This window comes from Brassica napus, chromosome A1, assembly GCF_020379485.1.
Source record: "Brassica napus cultivar Da-Ae chromosome A1, Da-Ae, whole genome shotgun sequence".
Classification (NCBI taxonomy): domain Eukaryota; kingdom Viridiplantae; phylum Streptophyta; class Magnoliopsida; order Brassicales; family Brassicaceae; genus Brassica; species Brassica napus.
The window spans coordinates 21,516,662-21,539,476 of NC_063434.1; the positions used below are offsets into that span (position 1 = coordinate 21,516,662).

The 22,815-nt window shown below is 35.3% G+C and overlaps 3 protein-coding genes and 1 non-coding gene across 7 annotated transcripts; 1 reads left to right on the forward strand and 3 right to left on the reverse strand.

Annotated features, from left to right (window-relative positions):
* Positions 1 to 40: 40 nt before the first annotated feature.
* Positions 41 to 6,103, reverse strand: LOC125576514 (kinesin-like protein KIN-12B). 2 transcript variants are annotated; one of them, XM_048736759.1, is made up of 16 exons: positions 5,639 to 6,103; positions 5,324 to 5,458; positions 5,169 to 5,252; positions 4,955 to 5,080; positions 4,804 to 4,863; positions 4,670 to 4,723; positions 4,493 to 4,585; positions 4,036 to 4,131; positions 3,753 to 3,901; positions 3,403 to 3,552; positions 3,195 to 3,324; positions 1,859 to 3,121; positions 1,683 to 1,781; positions 1,445 to 1,597; positions 570 to 1,373; positions 41 to 492 (listed from the first exon to the last, which is right to left on the reverse strand). In XM_048736759.1, the coding sequence occupies exons 1-16, from the start codon at positions 5,927 to 5,929 to the stop codon at positions 184 to 186; spliced, it is 3,996 nt and encodes a 1,331-aa protein (XP_048592716.1). In that variant the 5' UTR covers positions 5,930 to 6,103; the 3' UTR covers positions 41 to 183. The 2 variants fall into 2 exon arrangements, with proteins under 2 accessions (XP_048592716.1, XP_048592718.1); XM_048736761.1 differs by having other exon boundaries at positions 3,753 to 3,898; positions 5,639 to 6,102.
* Positions 6,104 to 7,434: 1,331 nt separating this feature from the next.
* On the reverse strand, positions 7,435 to 10,556 carry LOC111215932 (cyclin-dependent kinase C-2). Its single transcript, XM_022720164.2, has 12 exons — positions 10,301 to 10,556; positions 9,976 to 10,057; positions 9,790 to 9,880; positions 9,676 to 9,705; positions 9,480 to 9,589; positions 9,326 to 9,398; positions 9,126 to 9,246; positions 8,914 to 9,031; positions 8,696 to 8,835; positions 8,552 to 8,609; positions 8,394 to 8,464; positions 7,435 to 8,314 (listed from the first exon to the last, which is right to left on the reverse strand). Exons 1-12 carry the CDS (start codon positions 10,411 to 10,413, stop codon positions 7,795 to 7,797), a joined length of 1,527 nt encoding a protein of 508 aa, XP_022575885.1. The 5' UTR covers positions 10,414 to 10,556; the 3' UTR covers positions 7,435 to 7,794.
* A 6-nt stretch (positions 10,557 to 10,562) lies between these two features.
* Positions 10,563 to 11,512, forward strand: LOC111200528. The gene is made up of 2 exons (XR_007314918.1): positions 10,563 to 11,266; positions 11,349 to 11,512. It is a non-coding gene; the product is annotated as an uncharacterized LOC111200528 (transcript).
* A 2,739-nt stretch (positions 11,513 to 14,251) lies between these two features.
* On the reverse strand, positions 14,252 to 21,790 carry LOC111215936 (alpha-glucosidase 2). 3 transcript variants are annotated; one of them, XM_022720171.2, is made up of 23 exons: positions 21,531 to 21,790; positions 20,925 to 21,192; positions 20,783 to 20,851; positions 20,562 to 20,699; positions 20,352 to 20,469; positions 19,990 to 20,072; positions 19,774 to 19,869; positions 19,487 to 19,655; positions 19,250 to 19,392; positions 19,074 to 19,160; positions 18,627 to 18,812; positions 18,092 to 18,259; positions 17,776 to 17,896; positions 17,615 to 17,684; positions 17,080 to 17,167; positions 16,850 to 16,970; positions 16,375 to 16,568; positions 16,185 to 16,293; positions 15,929 to 16,084; positions 15,511 to 15,613; positions 15,187 to 15,360; positions 14,727 to 14,872; positions 14,252 to 14,637 (listed from the first exon to the last, which is right to left on the reverse strand). In XM_022720171.2, the coding sequence occupies exons 1-23, from the start codon at positions 21,671 to 21,673 to the stop codon at positions 14,444 to 14,446; spliced, it is 3,144 nt and encodes a 1,047-aa protein (XP_022575892.1). In that variant the 5' UTR covers positions 21,674 to 21,790; the 3' UTR covers positions 14,252 to 14,443. The 3 variants fall into 3 exon arrangements, with proteins under 3 accessions (XP_022575892.1, XP_022575895.1, XP_022575897.1); XM_022720174.2 differs by having other exon boundaries at positions 20,925 to 21,248; positions 21,531 to 21,786; XM_022720176.2 differs by having other exon boundaries at positions 20,925 to 21,261; positions 21,531 to 21,754.
* Positions 21,791 to 22,815: the final 1,025 nt, after the last annotated feature.

A 22,815-nucleotide genomic window follows, 5' to 3' on the forward strand; every position in this document is an offset into this window, starting at 1 on the left:
ATGAATATCGGTTTGCGACATGGATGAGAACACACATATGTAACATTGTAAAATGAGTTTATAGGATATATTTGAAATACAATGACAAATTCCCACACTTGAAAATCAGATCAGACCCCAACAATATCTGATTTTTTTTTCCTATACACATTACAAGAAAACAATATGTTGTGGAAACGAAACTTATATGTTGCATCTGTCATACCCTGAGAACCAAGAAGGTTCGGCAAGCTTTGCCAATTCCGCGTCTTTCTTGTAAAATGGCTCGAACTCTTCTCTCCATTGCTCATCTCCTGAACTTGCTGATGGTTCTTCCACTGGCCCATCATATTTAGCCATATCATCGCCATGTAACGATTCTATATGATTGTGTGACTCTGCAATGCCTTGTTGTTGATTAAGAGTTCTGAATCCAGTTTCTTGTTTGCTCTTCAGTTTTTCAATCTGTTTATATGCTTCTGATGCTTGATACTCTGCGTCCGTTGCCCGTTTCTGCGAATACACAAGCCACAGAAACATTAAGTAGTCATATAACAGTGTTTGAGATATTAAATGTTTTAGCATTGTACCTGAGCGATTTTTAATCCTTCTTCAGCTTCTTTAAGTCGAGCAAGTAACTCTCCTGCTGCTTCAACAGCTTCAGCTGTATCTCTTAGCTGTGACTGGAGACTCTTGTTCTCATCTCTGAAGTATTGTGCCTCTTTCTCTCTTTGCACTTTCAACGCTGAGATCTCTGCCGCAAGTGCGTTTATGAACCTGGACTCTGCTCCCTTGACTCCTGCTCTGGCTGCAGCTTTTTTAACATCGTCTATTCCTTCTCGGATCCTCCTGTGCCTTGCAAGCAATTGTATATGTTTCTCTTCCAGGTCTGCGTATTGCTCAATCATCCGTGCATGACCTTTCATCGCCATCTGCATTGCTTCCGTCAACTCTTCTGTACATCTTTTCTCGGTATCCAGTTCACGTTTCTGCTTTTCCATTAGCTTCCTATTGGTATCAAGCTCATTTCTTAATTCCTCAGCTAGAGAGATCCAGTTGCTCTCTGCTTCAGTCCAACGAAGTCTTTCCTGTTCTAATGTCTTCTCAGGACTCTCCTCCACTGACTCAGGAATGGCATTAAGAGGTGGAGCCGGATTAGGGTCACAAGTGTATGTCAGCTTAAGCAGGGAACCTCTTTTCCGAGACGATGTAAGAGAAGTGTCGGTGTAACAGTGTACATGCGCCTTTAAATCTTGAATCTCTTCCAGTAACACTTCCCTTTCTCCCATTTCACCATAGAAGTTCTTGAAACTTTCGAGCTCTTCTTGTGCTCGTTTCAACTCAATCCTTGTCTGCAGTACTTCAGGGTGGTTCTCGTACATGTCCTTCAGAAGCTGCAGCCATTATATGATTTAAGGAAACATGTCTGCATCGAGTCAATAAGCTTCTGAATAATGGAAACTACCTTATGCTCATGCATGAGAGATGCAAATTCTTCATCCAGGAAATCATCTTTAGACAACACGCCATCCATGAGGCTTTCAAGACGAACAATTTTGTCCTCCCTTGTTTGTCCTATGATGGCATTGCACTCTCGCTCATGTTTGTACTGTTGAACCTGTTCAATTTTCCAGAGGCAATTAGAAAAAGGTTCCCTTGATATGTTTCTAAACAAAACACAGAGCATTAAGTTAGAATCATACCAGCCGATTAAGCTGTGATATTTCAGAAGCTTGCTTAGTGCAGTACTCTTCCAGAGCCATTTCCCTTCTGATAGACCCTGCTAGAACTTTTTCCACTGCCTGGCAGAAAACTCCCATCAGACCTTTAGGCTATACATATGCAAAACGACCAAGACTAGTGTAGATGAAATCTTTACCTTCGGAACTTGGAAACTGGACTTTTCTGAGTTGTCAACAGTGACCAACTGAAGATTTGAAATGTCACTTGTTTCTTGGACATCACATTCTGCTATGCTTTTGCATTTACTGCAAACTACTTCTTTTGGGTTCTCTTCTGCTATTATATCAGCTTCGGGATAAGTTTGTACACCTACATCAGCCTTGCTTAAAACCGTTGAAGGCTTGCATTCTAGAGCTTTGTAGGAGAACCCGAATGTAGACCGTCTTTGAGCAGTACTCTGGCGATAGGAGTCGAGTATTTTCATTCCTCTGTGGAGGCTAGCCGCCAATTGGTTAGTTGGCACAGGAAAAGCTCCACTTTTCTCTGTAGACGCAGCACTAGGTAGTTTTAACATCTTTGTAGACACAGCGGAAGAAGGTTCCATAATTTCAGTAGTTACTTGGTTTGCTCTCTCCATATCTTTTTGTGATGCGGTGGACATTGATGATGTCCTCAAGCTTTTCCTGCTCTTCCTAATCCTAGGAGAGACACTCTCAGTGGGAGTTATTAGTACAGGAGAAACACTTGCTGGATCTAAGCTGAGGCAAGGTGACACAGGAATTATTGAGAAGTGTTCTGTATCATCTAAAGCGTCAGCTACTGATACAATCGAGGAAACAAGAGCTCCAGGAACCAAGTCTTGGCATGATGGAATGTTTTCCGCCTTGCCAAGTGAATTGTCGTGGTCTGTGTCACTAATAGGAGAACCAAGAGAATTGGTTATCAAATGAGGCAGCACACTTGAACCATGATCCATAGTTTGCACGGCTGCTGTGATGCCAATTTCTTCCACAGTTGGCTCATTATTAATAGTAACTGCCTCGTGATTCTCAGTTTGGCAACTTGCATCCTCCATGTTAACATCTGTATCCTCAGGAAACTGCTTTCCTGTAGATTGGCCATCAGATGACTGAAGGTGGGAGTTCTCGTAATTTTCATCCTCCAGGGCCAAAGTTTGTAAGGATGGATTTATTTTCTCTACTCTGCTCGTGTCCGGATTGCTCTCCTCGGCAGGTGGAGATGACTGCAAGCCTATTTGAGCACAAAGCCTTTCAACAGCCTCTTCATCTATTTCCATCTCAGTATCTCCATCATCATCTCCATTGGCTAATGACTTTGGATGACTCAGGCCAAAACTTCTTAACAAACTCATACTTCTACGTGCATTCCAGGACGTGGCATAAGCTGCATTTGGATTAGCTGGGTTGTTTCCATTATTCTTCACCCTTTGCAGTTCCTCCTGCGAAGTTGGCATTATAATTTGCATTAACATATGTATTTATGTTTCATAAGATAATCAAAAGAATGCATACCCTCAGCTGGCGTATGACTTCCCGCAAGAAATTTACATCATCCTGCATCACTTCATTGACAATGGCCTTGTTCTGAATCGCCTTTGCACGCTGAGCAAATCTCAAGGTGCTGAAGGTTTCGCTTCTACAACTACAATTTATGATGCAACTTTATTTAAGTGGAGAATGATATAATTTCAAATAGAGCAATTCGAGTTCTGGATTTTACCTTTGCGAGGGAGATACCGCACAAACCATCGCTAACTTTGCATTCCCACCAAGAGACTCCTGCAATAGGAACGTCAGCCTGGAATCTCTGTATGGTATATGCCTTTGCTTCCCTGTTTGTGAAACTTCTGCGAGAATGTTAATCAAATTCCTGCAATTAAAACTCTTATGGTTAGCATTTATCTAAGCTTCTCACTCTCAGTTTAAGACTCAGGCATCACATCTGTAAAATGTAATTAAAACCCAGATTCAAACATGCTACACCATCAAACATAGTCCCTATATAAACATAATGCAATATAAACTGAGACAGAACAATCAACAAGCAGCCAGATCAACAACTGAACTTACCCAAGTTGAGAAAGTGATCGATTGATATTCCCAGCTTCCTTCAACCGTTCTCCTGCTGCACCAGTTGATTTTTGTCTTTCGGAACCAGCCAGATCAACAAGATTTATTCTACTTGTTTTGAAGCTGCTTAGACCATCTGCCGCATTCTGCTATACATTAAAATGCTGTTAGGAATGGTTTCCCATCATAAACAATGAACTAAGTAACTACAATACTAGTAAACATCTCATCCCCATTCTTAAAAAACAGTAAATATGAACAATTTGATAAAAGGAGAACACACCTTGCAATGTGACTCAACAACACAAGTAAATACACAATGCGACCTTGAACTCTCTGCATTTACACTTGTTGCACCTGTCCTTCTGTTTGCCAAACCCTACAGTTAAAAAGCATATTATTAAAATACTCGTTTCAGCGCAACAAAAAAGTTCAGACTACCTACACTGTAAGACTTTGACATGCTTTGCTGTTTGAAGTTATGTTTTATTGTAAATCGATTTACATAGCATCACTGACAAAGCTGAAACATTAAAGTCCAATAAACATTCTTCCAAATTCCTCTAGTGCGGCGCATTTTCTTTTTAACAATGCAAAGTTCCGCGCCCCATATGTTAAAAGTTAAGAATGGTATCACACCAAGTGCATGTATACGTTTTGAGCAATTACTCCAGAAATATTTCAGATTATAAAGGGTCTAGTTTCCCAAGAGGAACATGAAATGAAAGGGTGCAACAAACCTTGATCAGGAGCCGTGACAAATCCTTCAAATTTTTCACGTTTTCCTCAGTCAGATATTCAACATAAACACCGGACTTGACATCTTCTCTAATCTGGTACAAGATAAATTAAGAAAAATGAACACAAGTTCTTTGTTCTTAAAATGTAACTCGAGTTAAGTTGCAAGTTCGTTTTACCATCAGGTTTTTCTGGCTCGGATCCAAAAGATCTGTTATTTGCTCGTTGTATATCTGCAATGAAAGACAGGAAATAGAACCATAAGTATCCTGAAAAGAACAAAATAAATCAACAAACTATCCACTCATTGAACCTCGAGAAAAGAACAACGGCACTGGTAACTGAGCTGCCTTTCAGCGTGCTTCACTTGCTCCTGCAGATAAAAAAAAAAAAAGCAACCCTTGAATGTGCTGCCTCTTTAACTAGATGAAAAAGGACTGAAAGTAAACAACAGCAAGCATCACCTCACTGATACGGGCGAAGAGCAGCTCAAAGACACGTGGAGTCAAACCTCTTTGGTCACCACTCAGGTGCTCTTCCAGCAATCCGTTTGCAGGACCCCACATGGTATACGTTTTCCCACTACCAGTCTGTTCAATTCAGAAGTTAAAATCACAACCATCAGGTTAAGAAACTGCAATCCAAGCCTAAAGAAACACATTGAAAAATGATAATCACCTGTCCATAAGCAAAAACAGAACTGTTAAATCCAGCAAGACAGTTTTCCACAAGAGGGGCTCCCACAAGTTGAAAGATTTCATCCTGCAAAGAATACAAGAAAGATAAGTAGTTAAACCATGGGATAAGAGTAAATAGGACAAGCAAATAGTTACCTGTGTTGAGTCAGGGTCAGCGATTGAGTCGAAAGTGAAAGTATGGTCATTTATAGTGAGGGCATCGGCAGAGATCTTCTTAACAATCATCTCCTCTTCCTCACCTTTGCTTGGAGGCTTCACTCTGACTATAACCTACAAAACGAAGATAATGGCTTATGAGGTTAGCTTGTACAGTCCATAGTTCTATCTATCAGCAGCAGCAAAGACTAAATGAAACTTTAAACCTTCTAAAAGTAGAAGCTTAGGTTTCTCCAATTAGAAATTTGATCGATTCGTCTAAGATTAAGGATCTCACTACGCGATTCAAATTACCTTAACGCCAGAATCTGAAACCCCAGCTACACCGTTATCCGACGCAGCTTCCGCGATGAGCTTCCGTTTAAGAGGATTGGCAGACGGCGGACGCGGAGGCAGCGGACTCTTCAGTTTCGCCGGAGAAGACTTGTAATCAGGGGGCAGCGAGTTCGGATCGGGAGGCGGGGCGTTCTCTTTGGCGGATCTTGACTTCCTTTGGGACTTGGATTTAGTCAAGCTAGGGTTCGGCGATTGCGGCTCTCCGGTGTCTCGCACGACGGCGTTTCTTGGCATCATGAAGTGCTTCATTCTCTAATTAGAATGAAGAAGAAGAGGAGGAAGAAGAAGAAGAAGAGGTTGTTAAGCCACTGTGAGCAAGCAAAGAATCAAGGAATAAGGGAAAGAGAGAGAGAGCCGTTAATGGTGAGAATTTGAATTTCTAGATTTGTTTCACATCTCTCTCTCTCTCTGTATTCATCAATCTCTGTGATCACGAGATGTAATCCAACGGTTGAGACTTACTTAGGGTCCATGTTTTTGTTTAAATTATTTTCTAGGATCTTTCAGTTCCGTGCCACGTATTGGGTTTAGGGTTTACTAAAAACCAACTAAATGACTGTAACACCAAAGCCCAATAAACATTATCATGTATACAAAAACTTTGCTCTTTTCCACAAAAAAATACGTTTTAATATATTCTACTATGAACACACCATAAAATTAACATTTACTTTACATTTGATCTACACATATACCATACCACTATGTTTCAATCTATCCTTAAGATTTTCATTAAGAGTTTTTTTCCTTCTTACACTAACCTAACCAACTAATAGAATGGCTTATATAATTAAATTCTAATTTTACAACAAATTTGCTATTTTTCAAATTTACTTTCATGGGATTACCATTTTCATAAATGCTTTAAGTTTGTGATGAAAAAAAAACTAAACTAACTTTCAGTAATTATTTAAAATTATTTATAGAAATTTATAAATGTTAATTTAAGAGTTATTTATAGAAATTTCTAAATCCAGCTTCACTCCCTAAAATATTAAACCCTAAACAATAATCAATATTTTTATATGAATGTATTTTCAAAAGTGATATTTAAGTTATGATAATTCAAACAAATGTTGGTTTACCTGAAATTGGCTGAAATATTGTAAAAGATAGAAACATCAGTTTAGCACTCCTTGTTCAAGTAAGTTATGTTTCAATCATTTAAGTTTTATCTAGCCAACCACTTAGATAATAAGATGAGACAGTAAAAAACATATTTCATACTTATTATATTGCAAATCAAATATAAATTCTATATACTTACTTTCAAGTCTTCAAAATAAAAATGTGACATTGCAGATAAAAAATATATCCACTCATCATGAATTCATGTTTGATTTTTATGTATATACAATTTTATATATATCCAGTAAATTGTTACAAGTTTTCAGTAAATTAGTTTATAAAAGAATTATAAAAATAATAAATTATTGTAATTTAATATACATGAATAAGTAATTTTAAAAGTAGTCAAAAATATTTACTATATTAATTTGAAATTCATGCAACACAAGGACACTATCTAGTATTCATGAGGACAGTTTCACTGTGGAGGAACTCATGCGACAGTCTCACTTCAAGTATAAATCTCTACAAACAAAACTCTCAAACAACAATGACTCTGTTCCACATTTCAACCAAACGAGTTTCCCAAACATCAGTAGAGTTTGTGGGATAGTAAGGTTTATATGGACTAATCCATTGGGTTTTGATGAGATGATGGATAGTCCTGGTGGTGATGAACAAGATGATGTTGATAAGGATTATATATAAGACTAAGAAGTTGATACATAATCATTCTGGACAGGACCAAAAATCCGGAGAAGCAAAAAAAACAACATAACTGGCTATAGATAGAGTCATCACCTTGGGCACCATAATGTGATGTTTGACAATGGGTGCTGTGGACCAATCATGCTGTAAGCTATACAAATGGGTGTGATGAGCAGAAAGATGAATCAGGTCTAAGAGAGTAGCAGCGCTTCAGTAAATAGACTTTGTTTCTCGATAAAAAAAGTTTTCATAACTAATATCACAACTGCCTTTGAGACATCGAGCCAAGACCACACCATATGACAAGACAGTCTTTGAGCTCTCTCTCTCTTTGCTTACTATTGCCATCCTCCATATCGTTGGTTTCTAGCACCACCCATTGGATTCTGTCCTCTTCCAGAGCCACCATACTGACCACCACTTTGTGAGTAGTTAGGCGGTCTAACACCATAGCCACCGCTAGGACCGGCGCCATATGGTGCACCTCGACCTTGTGAAGGAAATGAACCGCTGCTGTAACCTCCACGGCTCCGGTTATTATACCCTCCAGTCTGGTTTCCGCTAGTATGGTACCCGTTTGAACCAGGTGCAGGACCACGGGGATTTTGATAGTAGTGATGACCACTAGGTCCACCAGCAGGTATCTGAGGTGGTGGTCCGTTGTTAATAGGGTGGTTAGGTCCGGCAGGCCAGTGTGGAGCGGCATGAGTCTGACCAACACCATGTTGCTGTGCAGGCCAACGAGAGTGCTGCTGTGGATGCTGCATTTTCTGCTTTTTGGCTGCTTCCTCGTTATGACGCATCTCTTGCCGCCTTTTCTTTGTCTGGAACTCATGTGATGATTCATATTTGGGTAGACTGTATGAAGGACAGGGAACATTGTGTCTGATCATATACACCAAATGAATTTTCATAAACAATAACAAAAATTCGATACCTCTTTGGATCACACGGCAACGGATCAGTCCAAAAGTAGTCTGCATCAAGAGCATCCTTTGCAGATATTCTCTGCATCAAGAAAATGAACTAAATCTCAAAAAAGAAGGCTCTTAATTTCTGCAATTTGCTAATATATTTCAGATTTAGTTTTGGTACCTGAGACGGGTCAAGCACCAACATTCTTTCCAGTAGTTCAAGGGCATGGCGATCAAAACTATAGTAGAAGAGAAAAAGCCAAAATGAAATCTCTCCTGTATCAGAAGTGATACTGTCGCAACTGACATAATGGCACAAACTTACTTTCGGTAGATCTCCCTTAAACGTCTTCTCAAGGGCCTAGGTGATTTCAGCTGCTCAAACCAAGGCATCTTCGAAACACCAGGCCAGTTGTTTTCATCAGGTGATCCACAAAGTTCATAAATCTTAGTCAATTGTTCAGTCTGGAGAAAGATAACATTTGAGTGAATAATCATCTAACGCATTGCCCGAGATGTTAAAAGAAAGATGAAAAAACCGACCTCGGTTTTGCCAGGCAAGATCGGTTTCCCATTCAAAAGCTCAGCAAATATGCAACCAACTGACCACATGTCAATAGCTGGTCCATATTTTGTAGCACCGAGTAGCAATTCAGGGGGCCTACAGCAATAACCGATACATTAAAGATGCAAATCAAAGCTAAGGAAAGACTTATTATCTCTCTTTAATGTGTATAGCTTTCAAGTATGCATACCTATACCACAAAGTGATGACACGGTTTGTAAGATTTCCATCATGATCATGAGAATAGGAGCGTGCAAGCCCAAAATCCGCAAGCTTTAAGTTTCCCTCGTTGTCAATAAGGAGGTTGGAACCTGCATCAAAATATCATCTAGGTCAAGTAGAGCAAGTAAAGGCGAGAGAACAAATGTATATAGGGATAGTTAAAATCACCTTTAATATCACGATGAAGAACTTTTTTAATATGACAGTAGTGAAGCCCGGTGAGCAGTTGCTTCATGTAACACTATACATGTCGAAATGTCAGACGCAGTTAAAACAAAAAGGTTTTGCAAAAGCTACAGCAAGGTATCTAGCCATGGGATACCTTGATTTGAGGAACAGTAAATCCCTGTGTAGAACGATCAGAGAGTCCAGTCAAGTCATGATCCATGTACTCAAAGACCATGTAGATTCCGCCCTTGTATTTGTTATTATCTAAAAATGAGATCAAAGAAAGAAGCTTTAACTAGGTGACGGTAATGTACAAAAAAATAATAAGATATTGGATAAGTTTCACTAACCTGGCTTTCCTTGATCGTCTCTATCTCGACCTTTAGTAAAGCAAACAAAAAGAAGACATAAGAATCAAATATCAAACTTAATTTGAGGATGAGAGAGGTTGGGTTGCTTGTTACCAGGCGAAGTAACAATCTCTTTCAAATGAATGACGTTGGGATGATCAAGCTTATTCAGAATTTTGATCTCCCGGATGGCTGTGATGGGAAACTTGAAGCAAAAAAAAAAAGGTGATTGATATAAGTCATTAGCATTCACAAAAGGTTGCAACTTTTATAAGCTAGTAGTGAGGTTGTAGAGCTTACCCCTTCTCTTTCATTGTCCATACGGATCTTCTTAAGAGCCACGATCTCGCCAGTTTTAATTTCTCTAGCCATGTAAACTTGACTGCCAAATCAAAAAGCCAATAGCTTGAGATTGATGGTTACTCACAAGATCAAAAAGCTTTTAACTTTAGTGTAAGCGAGTGAAGATAAAACAACAGAGAAATCAATCTAACGATGCAAAGCTATTAGCAGCCCCAATAATACGATTTCTACAATATAAACCCTAAAGAATCAAATCAATTAGCAATTCACAATCGGTTCAGACGGAATCAAAGAAGAAAACCCAGAAGGAGGAGAAGAATACCCGTAAGTGCCTTCGCCGACCTGTTCAAGCTTCTCGAAGCAATCGACGCCACGAGATCCCCAGAACGGAGGTGGCTCCTCCATATTCAACTGCCCAAAATCCGCAATCGCCATTCTTTCTCCTCCACCGATGAATCGTATTTGGCTCCGCCCTCGTCGCCGCTCCCCCTTCGCTGAGAAACCCTAAGCTTCTTAGCGTTTTTCGGTTTATGGATCGGTTTAGCTTTTATTTATTTTACGTGTTACTTTCCTTGCAAGTAACCCACGTTGACTGATACTCATAAAAAAGGAAACTTAACTATAGTATTATATAGGTAAATGAGTAATTACTAGTTGACCAAAAGAGTGATTCATATTTGTCTTAATTCTTTTTCTTTTTCTTTTTACTTGTTTTTATTGATTTCTACTTTTCATTTTCTTCACATTTGACCAGTTTTTAAGATGGTAAATGAGTAACTAATAGTTATTACCCTTGTATTATTCAAAGGGACTACTATGTTTCTTTTGTATTTTGGTATGGCTTTGTATCCCTTTTTCTTTCATAATTGCAATATTTGACTTCCATAAAATTGTATATATATGAAAGCACTTTTGTAAGAGTCTTAAGACATAGAAGAAATAAAGAAATCAACAAGAGAAACGATGGTGAAAACCTATACTCTAAAAATCATTTATTTGTTCATGTTTGCATTACTGATTGTGAGATTAATTCCATCAAAAGCTCAACCTCCATATTGTACTATGGAAAGACGTGATACTGAGTATTTTAATTGCGTTGATTCTCTCAAGTTGGGTACACCATGGGTTCCTCCTTCCAAAGATTGCTGCGAATATATACAAATCGATAATATGGCTTGCTTCTGCAAAGGCGCCAATAGGTTATTTTCAGCACTTTTTGACCAAAATAAGCTTTTCAAAATCTCTCATGCATGCGGAGATCTCTTAGTTCCGGGATCATATTGCGGAAGTAAGTATCACTAAAACTGCACTTTCAAATCTAATCATCTTCGTACTTAATGATTTTTTTTTTTTTTGGTTTTGTATATCAGTTTTCAAGGTTCCAGGTGGTGTGTGAGAAAAGATGGATGTGCATGTCATATTTTGTTTCTTTTCTTTATATATCTCAAATTTTATATTATATATATGACTATATCATATGGTTAAAACTTAAAACTTAAATAAGATGGCTTTATGTCGATAATTGATACACCAATCCCCTATACATTATTTACCAAGTGATTTTGACACATGCTATCACCACATTAATTTTATATTTTATAAGCAAAATGATGACATACTAATAAAGATGACATGGCTTGGATTAATTGTGACATGGACATTTACATTTACTTTTGTTTTATAATTTTGTTAAGTTTTTAGAATAAGGTAATAACTTATAATTCATCATTAATATAACAATAAATAGTAAAGTTAGAAATATAGTAATATATAATAATTTTCGAAAATATTATTTAATATTATTTTATAATTTTATTACTAAAACAAATTTTAAAAATTTATGCATTTCAAAAAATAATAATTTCTAGTCATATTATTATTATTTCTTTTTAATACTTACAAATTTTAGAAATATTATTTAATTTTATGTTTTGTTAATTATACATAACTAAACTTTCCCTTAATTTTATAGAATTTTATTTAATATATATTAACCAAAATAAATAAATAATAATATTTCAAATATATATATATATATATTATTAAATATAAATGTAAATAAAATATTAATTTTATATTAATTTTTATATAGAATTAAATTATTGTATGCAAATAATAAAACTAAAAAATTAACAGAAATTTATTAATAAATATAATTTTAAAATTTTATTTCTGCACATGTTGCAGGAAAATCACCTAGTGAAACTTTATATGCTCAAGCGAAATGATTGCAATATGGTTAAAAACTTAAATGAATGAAAGCTTTTTTTGGTTTAAAAAATGAATGAAAGTTTTGTATGTGATATATACTATTTATATTACAGGAAATGTTTGCAATATGGTAAAAGCGAGAAAAACACTCCACAGAAGTTGAGAAATGCACACCCTTATTTCTCAATGATTTAACATGAAACACCGAATGTATTTTGGCATGCTTTCCGGGTCCACGCAATAAGAGTTTAAACTGTCCGTTCGTGAAATTAACATCCTGCCAAGAACATTTCAGAAAAAACAGCTTGCAAAGAAAATGGTATATAAATATTACTCCCTCTGTTTCAAAATACATAAAGTTTTAAGATTATGCACAACTATTAAAAAACTTGTTTTTTATTTTAAAAATATCATTAAATTATAAATTAAAAGTTATTCAACCAATCACAAAACAGACTACAAAATATTATTGGCTACACAGTTTTTGATAAAGTGAAAAAGTGCATTGATATATAAAAACATTATCTATTTTGAAACATCAAAAACTTCCTAAAACATCATCTATTTTGAAACGAAGGGAGTAATACTTTGAATCAAAACATTAGAATGACTTTTTTGTTAAATTTTAGATATAATAAGAAACTTTTCATTTTTTTTTGTTTTTAATATTAGAAAAAGCTCATATAAGAAAATAAAATAAAATATTAATAATAACTAGCGAAAGTAATTTTAATAAATTCAGAAAAATCTATAATTAAATATAGTAGTATTAAATATTTAAATTTCTCAGTTTTTGTTGAAAATCAATATTAAACGCCAGCAATCACTCGATAAAAACAGAAAACTAGGAGGTTGATTGTTTGTGGTTTTTGCTTTAGTTTTTGGTTTTTGTTTTTGCAAAAACCATTTTTCATCCAATCAAGTTTTAGTTTTTAGTTTTTGTTTTTGTAGAAACCATTTGATTTGCCAATCAAGATTTCTAATAAATAGATTCCCTAAAATTTAGGGAAACTAGTTTTTGAAAAGTTTAACCAATTTGTGAAGAAAAACTAAAAACCAACTTTTGTGAGCTTTTAAAAGGAAAAACGAATTTTGATTTTTTTTGGATAGAAACTACAACATTTAATTAATTAATAATTAATAAATAACATTTTCATAAAGATAAATAATCATACAATTTTTGGTACATTAGCTATAATTTAAACAATAATGTGATATAACTTATTTGTGTTTAATATCTGTAAAATAAATTTATATAGTTTATAAATAATTTTAATTAATTTTAAAACTTAGTTATTAATTTCTCTATATAAAATAATAGAATAATTTTAATAATTACTAGTCACATAATATGTTTTAGTAATACAATATATTGTATTAGTCATGAAAAATAAAAATAGCCATTCAATTTTAAGAAAATATAAATAATTTATATGAGAAATTTTATAATTAGTTTCAAAATTTTAAGTATTTTTATTTTTATATAATTTATAATATTTAAAAAATATTGCTATATAATTTTATAAAATTAAAAATAATTTATATAAGAAAAATTTCTAAGTAGTTTCAAACTTTTAAATATTTTTATTTTTTTGCAATATATAAATTTTATGATAAATATTTTATTATAATATAATTTTTAATAAAACTATAATAATTAAAATATGTTATTATATTTTAATTTAAAATAATTATCACAATATTTTGATAATTTTAATTGTAAATATAAATATTTATTTCTATTTTGTTGTATTATTTCAAAGTAACTCATTAATTAATTTTTGCAAAAATAAAAAAAATACTGCAAAACCAAAAACCAAAATCTAAATCTAAAAACCATAAACTAAAAACCAAAAGCTGAAAACCAAAAACCAAAATCTAAAAACCAAAAAATAAAATCTAAAAACTAAAAACTAAAACTAAAAACTACTGAAACAATCATCACCTAGTACACATCAAATAAGCTCAACCGAGATTGACCAAAACCGGACTAAACCACTAATCCTTTAAAAGATCGTCTTAAGTTTTTTTCCCTAGGGTCCACATATACTTAGACCGGCCCTGGTACCAAGCTCACATATAAATTGTATTGGGTTATTTGGGTAGCAAAGTAATCCAATACAACACAGTGACAGTATAAATCTAAACGTAGGAGCACTGCTCAATCACTTATTTATACACAATGAACAACCCCAAGTAGTCAAGTAGAACATGGGAATGAGTTGATATCGTAAGATAGATAGATCCAACACAGTTATGGGAAACTTGCGACTTCATATTCATGCTCTATTTTCAGAGGTGACTCCTTGGAGACAGGTCTGTCTTCAGACCATAACTCCAAGTTAACGGTTCCACAGTCCCAGTGAACAACACATTTGAATACCTGACTAACGTCGAACCTGTTTACCAGCCCTAGATTGAGGCTCTTATCCACCAGCATCCATTCACCTGCAAAATAAATAAAAAAAAGAAAACAGAAGACGATGTTTATTTATTAAAACATGAGAAAACAAGATGGAGAGCGTTGATGTACTTACCATGTGGGAGGTTGTTCCCTTCATATAATTGCTCTCCAGAGTCTGGCCAAACTTCATGCTTTGTACCATCAATCGATGTGAAGGAGACAAACGATTCCGTCGGATGCATAAGACAGAAAGTTGGATGGACTCTTAAGCATACCAGCCTGCACCATCATTTTGCAGACCACATGAACATATAAAGACACAGAATCTGAATCATACTCTCGACTTGAGCTATTCATAATTAGAATAAAACCTTCTAGTGACACCCAGCAACCTTTACTTATATTACACAACAAGATTACTATAGATTGTTTTTTTTTTCTTTTGCCCTCTGTTCTTCTACGGTTATATATTCTTGCAAGAGTGGTCTGAGAGTCATATCTTAGATCCTAGAGAGATGTAGATAAATTTTACAAAAACATTAAACATAGGCATGTTGGTAAAACAAAAAAAAATGTAAAGAAAGCAGACAGACCTTGAAAATCCACCAGAACCAGCACCAACACTACGGGCTTCAATGCTAGAGGCAATCTGAACAACTCGGGGATTGTCTTTAGGTATTGCAATTTTACGCCGAAGAACCAGTCCACCACCTACATCACCTTCTAGGATAAGAGATTCGTCTTCTCCTGCCTGTTCCAAATCCCTCCTATACAAGATGAAACAATCAGTTCAGTAACAGAAGTAAACATAATGTAGTGAGTGCTACCTGCCAAAGTATAAGCCTTTGTCACACTGTATGTTTCATATCAAAAACCATCGCATACATGTGTGAGATAGATTGTGAAAGTAAACTCACTCAATAACATTATATTCCTCAGTACATCCAGCTGACCGGTACTCAGTACCACTGTACTCTTCGTAACCATTCATCTCTATCCTGCTGTGAAGCCATTGAACTCCTGTAAAGTGCAATCAACCAAAACTGTTATTTTTCAACCTTCAAAGAAGTCAAAAAAGGACATAACCCGGTTGGCAATTAAACGAATCAGCTTAATATCAATCCTAAACAATTCAGCAAGTTTGCATTTACTACTGTAACAAAAATTCTAAGTGCTTGTCACCAAGGCTGGTATTATTTATTCAAAAACAGAATTTATGTATGATATTGAGCCTCCTCCACAAAAATGTTGAAAGTATCTCATTCACAAGTGATCTAAAACTTTTTCAAGGTCAGTAATAGACAAGCAAAAATGCTTATCGACGATATATCTTACCTGATGGAACATGTGTCATAGATAGTATCCTTCCACCAATCCAAGGAACTATGTTCAGTTTCCAATCGCCACTGTTTAGCTCAACTGGTTCCCTTGAAAGTTCCATTCCCTTTTGTCCATGTAGCACTTCCTTCTCAGGTATCAGTTTTGTATTTTCTACATTCAGTGATACACATGAAAGACACTAAGAAAGTAAATAACTATGAAAATTAGAATTTGGGTGTAGCTACGAACATATTAAAAATATGAGATTTACCCATATGAAGTGCAAAGCGCTCACTGCTTGTAGATATTAACGCTGAAACTTCACTTTCTGAAGGCATCTTTATCTGGATGGTCTCTCCATCCATTCCCCAAGCATCAAGCTGTTCAACATTACTAATATTTAAATCTTTTGAACTTATACACTCCCCTAGATATTTTTTTAACCGGTGAAAGAACAATACCATTGCACCACCACCAAGCAATAACTGGACATGAATACGACGCTTTGGCCTCTCCCACTCTCCTTCCGTTTTTAAAATCTTCACGGTAACAACGGAAGACTGTCGCTCAGCAATATAGTGTGTAATTAGATATCTGCCTTCTGTGTAGCCATATCCATCTCCATCATCTTCAAATAGGAGTCCTACAGCTTTCCCTGACAAATGAATACTTATTGTCATGAAACTCATAATTCGAAAACAAAAGCTCAAAAGATAAGTGTATTTTTCCTATGCATGATCCTGACCTTGGGAATACACAAAATTAATAATTGCTGAGAAAGACCATAACAAACACTACAATGCACAACAATCAGAAGCAATCCTCTGCTAACTAAGTTACAACAAGACCAATAGACGCAGAATGGAAAGTTACAATATTATCACATCTTAAACTAAAAAGCATGTTCCCCTGTACAGAATCAGAAGCTCAACTTACCATTTTCATCTAATGAAACAAGTAGGGTTAAGTCATCTGACAGACTAGATTCCCCAACATGGAGATGTGGAGGACCAAGTGCTATGATGGATCCCCCTTGTAAATATAATGTCGGCAAATCCTGACATCATGAGCGGAATAAATAAAAAGTGGAAAACTTAAAACTTAATTGATTTTTTTACCAACAGAAAAAGGAAGACGAAACTGAAAGTGTAAGTAACCATATATACCGGATGTGAATCTTCAAAATCAAACCTCAACCAAGTTCCTCTGGGCATTATAGGCTGCAACTCGTGAGATCCCTGATTAGACAAAGTGCTAGCCAATGATAGAAACAAACCAAAGAAAACTTGATTAGCTGGATGTTTGGCGGTTTATGAACTACAGACAAACTCACATGGATGAATAAAAAACATTTCTCCTGAAAGCTTCTACAATAACTGACTCAACAAGAGGCAAAACTGCGAGAGAGACAGATTACTAGGTTGAGATTTATGATAGCAGCAATGCTATTCAGTTGTAATAATAAAAAGAAAGTGTTATATTTTAGACAACTTGAAACAGCTTAATAAATAATCCTCGTTACTTGTCAATCAGTAATGCCCAACTACTGGTTCTAGTTCAACATTCCTAAACTCTCAAGTCTGATCACTTATACCGAAATCAAGTGAAGACAAATCACATAAAAAGGGAAGTAATGATTCTGTAAATCAACATGAAAAAAGTAAGGTCCATCGTTCCATGTCAAAATAAGAAGAAGAAAACCTTGCTTGGATTAGAAGTGAGCCCAATAGAAAGGCATTTTCAATGGTCCTTAGGCGGGAATCTTTAGGATCTGCATATACGAAGCCAAGAAAGAAAAAGAGAGCATAAGATATCATTGCATAAGTTCAAAAAATGGAGTACAGTATTTTAATCAAGCCTACCAGCGAAAAATATTGGAGTTGCAACTGGAGCACCAGTTGTATGGGCAATGTAAAATAGGGTGTAAAAATGTGGTAACAGTTGGTAGCGCCTCTTCAATGCAGCACGACAGACTTCCTCACACTAATCGAAAGACCATAGTTCATAAGTGACATAATTAAAAAAATCCTTACAACAAGAATGGTTGATATTTTTCTAGAGATTGCAAATTTACAAGAAGTTGCAAGTCCTTTAGGGGAAGCAAAACTATTTTTCCATGTATATCATAAAAGATTGATGCTGAAATATCTCTTATAAGATTTGCTAGAAAAACACTACCTCTTCTCCAAAAGACCAAGGCTCATGATCATCCGTGCCAGCCTCAGAATGACCACGGCAGAACGGAAACATAGCTCCAACGCCCATCCAACGCCCAAATAGCCGCGGAGTTGCGTTGCCAGCAAAGCCACCAATATCTGGTCCTGATAAAGGCTGACCACTAAGCCCCTGATCAAAGGTATTGCAGAATGTTAATTTATGGCTTGAACAAGAGATGCTATATTATATCGCATAGTTCTTTGCTAAAATCAAGATATACAGAAAAAACAAACGAAAAAATATTCATTTATGCTGTTAGCTCTACTAAAGTGGAAAACACCTATAGGTTATAAGCACACTAGAATTCAAAAGATGTAAAGAAATCAACCAATTAAGCAAATGCTCATGAGTAGAAATTCTTGGGTTCATAAAGCATGACAAGATAAATTAGAAGTATGGGAAAAAGAAATAGATTAACAACAGTCATCATAAATGATAATCACATACTAATTGTTTTAGTTTTGCGATAAGGAGGCAGTGGGCTTGAAATTCTTACCAGCTGAAGTACCATGGATATAGACATATGTAGATGCTCCCAGGTTGAAAGGTTATCTCCTGTCCAGGTTGCAGCATATCTCTGGCTACCTATGAATCCAGCCCTTGTCAATACAAAAGGTCGCTTATTCTTATCAGCTAGCTCCATCCCTTCATAAGTTGATCTTGCCATCAGCATCCCGTAGACCTAGACAACGGTAAATCTTGACAAAATTAACTTGAAGTTCTTACCATCTTATCTTAATATGGTACAAAAGGTATATTATTTAGGCAAAACATATCTATATTCAGCAACCAACTACTTTCACTCTAGATGCACTGCAAAAATTTCTTCTTTGTCTCAGCAATAGCAACCAACTACTTTCCCTCTAGACCCACTGCATTTTTATATAACTTGGATAACTTCAAACATGAGATAATTTGAAACTCGATAGAAGAAGAGAAATACATTGTGGTAGTGCGAGTGGTATTGAACACCTCCAAGCTCATCATCTCCTCTGTGAATATTGTTCTCAGGCATCGTCTTTGTCACGACCTGGAAATTGACAAATAAGACCACATGGAAAATCATAAAGTATTCTATCTAGAAAATTCAAGTATGACGGCAGAGTAAACGAGAATTACTTTGAAAACTGCTGGCTCATTCATATCATTCCATATACCATCAACACCATTTGAAATAAAATCCTTAACCAAATTAGCCCACCAAGAGCGAGCTTTGGAATTCGTATAGTCAGGAAAAACGCAAGGCCCAGGCCACACTTCACCTAATGACACCAAACGTAAACTTCAGAAATGTTTGAATAAATATTAGATTAACATGACAAGAGAGCATCAAAATCATAACAAGAGAGTGAATACCAATAAAGGGCTCCCCATCTGCTCCTTTAACCCAAACATTATTCTTACTTCCACTATCGTAGACATCAAAACCTTCCTCCTGTTTTATTCCAGGGTCAAGCATCCAGATCGCTTTGAAACCATTATTATGAAGATGTTTTGCCAAAGCACTAGGATCCGGGAAACGTTCCTGAAATAGTGTTCTATATAATGTCATTATGTCAATACCTAGAACTTATAAATTTAGCCTATGTAAACCAATGAGAAGCACTAATAAAAATCTACTTGTGGCTTAATAAAATACACACCTTGTCGAATGTGAAACAACGAAATCCATCCATGTAATCAATGTCCATCCATATCACATCAGATGGAATTTTCTTGTCCCGAAACGTTTGAGCTATCTGCAATCATCACCACAATGATGAAAAGCATGACAGGGAGGCCCAAAAATTATATACAATAAATAAGAACTGACCATATTCTATAATTCAAAAATACATAGAATATGAACAAATACTGACCTCGGCTACTCGCTTGCCAGACATATAACTCCAACGGCATTGATGGTAGCCTAATGCCCACTTTGGAGGCATAAAAACAGTTCCTGATAAGTAGAAAGCATAACTTATTTAGAGCAGAATGATATGTACTAAGGAAAGAAAAAAAAGAGCAAAGGTAAAGACGAAAGAAAATTAAGAAGTAGTTTGTCTCATCCCAAACAATAACAATTTGCATAAACAACAATATTTTCTGCAATTCCTAAGAGTAACAAAGTCAGTTATAGTACATCAGTTAACAGTTGAAATATGAAATGTCTCAATGCATAAAAAAGCACAACTAATAAGACGTTAAAGAAAGAAGAAGAACATAATCAATAAATTACCAACGGCATGGGAGAGGGACTGCAAGACAGCAGTGGGTGTGGAGAAAGGACCAAATGTGATTATCGGATATGATGGTGGGGAGATTATTCTTATGACTCCTTCTTTCCTTAGATCAATCTTAGGGACAAGAAAAAATATGTCAACACAATAAAAAAAGAAAGATTACATTGCAAAGTGAGTCCACAAAAGAGGGGCGTATGTCCATATACCTCACACTTTCGAGTGGTATCAGCAAGAACACCAAGTGTTTCTCCAGTTGGAAGGATAACTAGTACCCAAGGATGTGACTGGTAAAGTGAAGTGGTTCCAGGGCCATAACCCCATGCATCAGTGTTCCATGTAAACACCTGAACATTTTATATTCCCCCAATTAGTTAGGTACTAAGGTTAACAAAAGAACATATGATGTATGTAAAAGAGAATGACTGACCCGTTTCCCTGTCCTCTCCAACTGGCCACCAACTTCTCCCGTCCCATAAAACGACGTGCCAGGAGAAAACTGCAGCATAATTGAGCATGTCAAGATTGAAATTTTCAGATGCGTTTCAGAAAAAAAGAAAAGAAACGGTAACCTGAAAAGTGACAACTTGTTGCTCCTCAAGAAGGGAATAAGTAGGAGTAAATGCTGGAACAATATGACTTTGAATGGGTACTTCCCGTTCTTTGCTGTTCTTAAACGAAACACTTGGAAACGCAGCTTTCCTATGCTCCACAGAACAGTCAAACCGCAAAACTCCATCCTCCAAAATAGGCCCAAAAATCATATCAGATGGAGCAGTTTCCGAGCTATCTCCTCCACTTACACTCATCCTCCTGATTAAACACCGTCTTCCTTTGCTTCTGCATGCAAGGTGGTTGTTCTAGTAAGTACTCCTTGTATAACCCTTTATTTAGTTCTGTTTGACATTTCTTCAAGAAAATACACTATTAGTCTTCATCTATAACACTCAAAAGCTACAATACACAGCAAGGTTCTACATTCTCTAACTTGCTTCCTCTGCATAATTATGGGTAAAGATTAAAACTTTTCAACAGCAGCAATCGAAAGTTATCAACTTTTTTATCAAAGTCACCAAGAAAGACCCACAAGTGAAGCTCTTTATTGAATAATCAAGGATGAATATCAAAGGCAAGAAGCGAAAGAATGATCGGGAAAATATAATGGAGAAAGAGACGACCTGCTGGTGACGGCGAGAGCAGAGGATCTGATAGCGGGAAGGGCGAGCGATGGAGCGATCGGATTCAGCGAGGGAAGAGAGCGATCGTTAGAGAAGAAGGAAGGTGAAGAAGCTATAGTGAGTGATGACGATGACGATACCATTGGTGTCTACTTCGGTGGTTATGAATGGGCTACATTTATTTCACTGCAGTTTTCGATTCTTTATTGCAAAAATCGTCACCAATCGCATTCTTGCTTATTTCTTCCGGCAATTTTCTCACGTAACTCCTTTTGTCAAACAAATAGATTTCAAGAAAGAAAATAGGGCAATTGTCAATAATAGCACCTTTTGAAGTTTATGTCTCAAAAATAGCACTAGAAGGAGAAAGTCACAAAAATGACATTCATTAAAGGGTAAAATATCCCTAATCCCCTTGGTTTAAAATTAAATAAACAAACAAAAATAAATAAAAATAAATAAAATTAAAATTAAAAAAATGAAAAAAAGATTTTTTTTTTTTTATAGTTTCAGATTATATGTTTTCAGATTCGAAATTTTTATAATTTTTTTTTTTCGAATTTTTTTTTTTATTTTTTTTTCAAATTTTCTTTTTATAATTTAAAAATACTTTTTAAAACTGTTTTTAAAATTTTTATTTTTTATTTTATATTTTTTTTATAAAATTTTAAACCCTAATTCCAAAACCCCACCCCTTAACTCTAAACCCTAAGGTTTGGATTAATTAACCCAAGGGGTATAAGTGTATATTTACCTCTTTAATGAAACATATTTTTGTGACTTTGAATCTTGAGTGCTACTTTGGGAACATAAACTTGGTTTGGTGCTATCCTAGTCTTTTTCTCAAGAAAATATTCAAAATAGTCTTTTTTTAATTTTTAATTTTTTTAATTAAAAACTATATCTTCAAAACTACACCACTTAACTATAAACTTTAATTCTAAATTAGTTAACCATATAGTATAAACATATTTTTATTTTTTAATAAAATTTATTTTAATTATTTTCTTTTTTAATAGCTATTTTTGTGACAAAAATTTAAAAAACATTATCCTAAAGAATTTCTCTATTTTTTTCTGTGGTTTTTCCAAAAACAAAATCACAAAACCTACACAGCTTTCGATGTATATCACAAATAAAAGGTGATAATATGAAATCCGTGAAAGCAATTAAAAAAACTGTGTTTTCTCAAAAATATTTTAAGGCGATTTGCCAAATATGACTCAAAACTTGATTTTAAATATAAAAATATATTCATATTTGAATCAAATGCAAAACTAACCTA

What these genes read in the sequence shown, in the direction of transcription:
- LOC125576514 (XM_048736759.1), bottom strand. Translation starts at nt 5,929, where the DNA reads ATGAAGCACTTCATGATGCCAAGAAACGCCGTCGTGCGAGACACCGGA. An exon ending in TGTCACGGCTCCTGATCAAG is followed by an intron (nt 4,132 to 4,492) that starts GTTTGTTGCACC and finishes TTTTAACTGTAG; the next exon opens with GGTTTGGCAAACAGAAGGAC. An exon ending in CTCTCATGCATGAGCATAAG is followed by an intron (nt 1,374 to 1,444) that starts GTAGTTTCCATT and finishes TAATGGCTGCAG; the next exon opens with CTTCTGAAGGACATGTACGA.
- LOC111215932 (XM_022720164.2), bottom strand. Translation starts at nt 10,413, where the DNA reads ATGGCGATTGCGGATTTTGGGCAGTTGAATATGGAGGAGCCACCTCCG. An exon ending in GTCATCACTTTGTGGTATAG is followed by an intron (nt 9,032 to 9,125) that starts GTATGCATACTT and finishes TTATTGCTGTAG; the next exon opens with GCCCCCTGAATTGCTACTCG. An exon ending in TGGTGCTTGACCCGTCTCAG is followed by an intron (nt 8,465 to 8,551) that starts GTACCAAAACTA and finishes TTCTTGATGCAG; the next exon opens with AGAATATCTGCAAAGGATGC.
- LOC111215936 (XM_022720171.2), bottom strand. Translation starts at nt 21,673, where the DNA reads ATGGTATCGTCATCGTCATCACTCACTATAGCTTCTTCACCTTCCTTC. An exon ending in GTCCCTCTCCCATGCCGTTG is followed by an intron (nt 20,073 to 20,351) that starts GTAATTTATTGA and finishes TCTACTTATCAG; the next exon opens with GAACTGTTTTTATGCCTCCA. An exon ending in ACCACTCGCACTACCACAAT is followed by an intron (nt 18,813 to 19,073) that starts GTATTTCTCTTC and finishes ACCGTTGTCTAG; the next exon opens with GTCTACGGGATGCTGATGGC.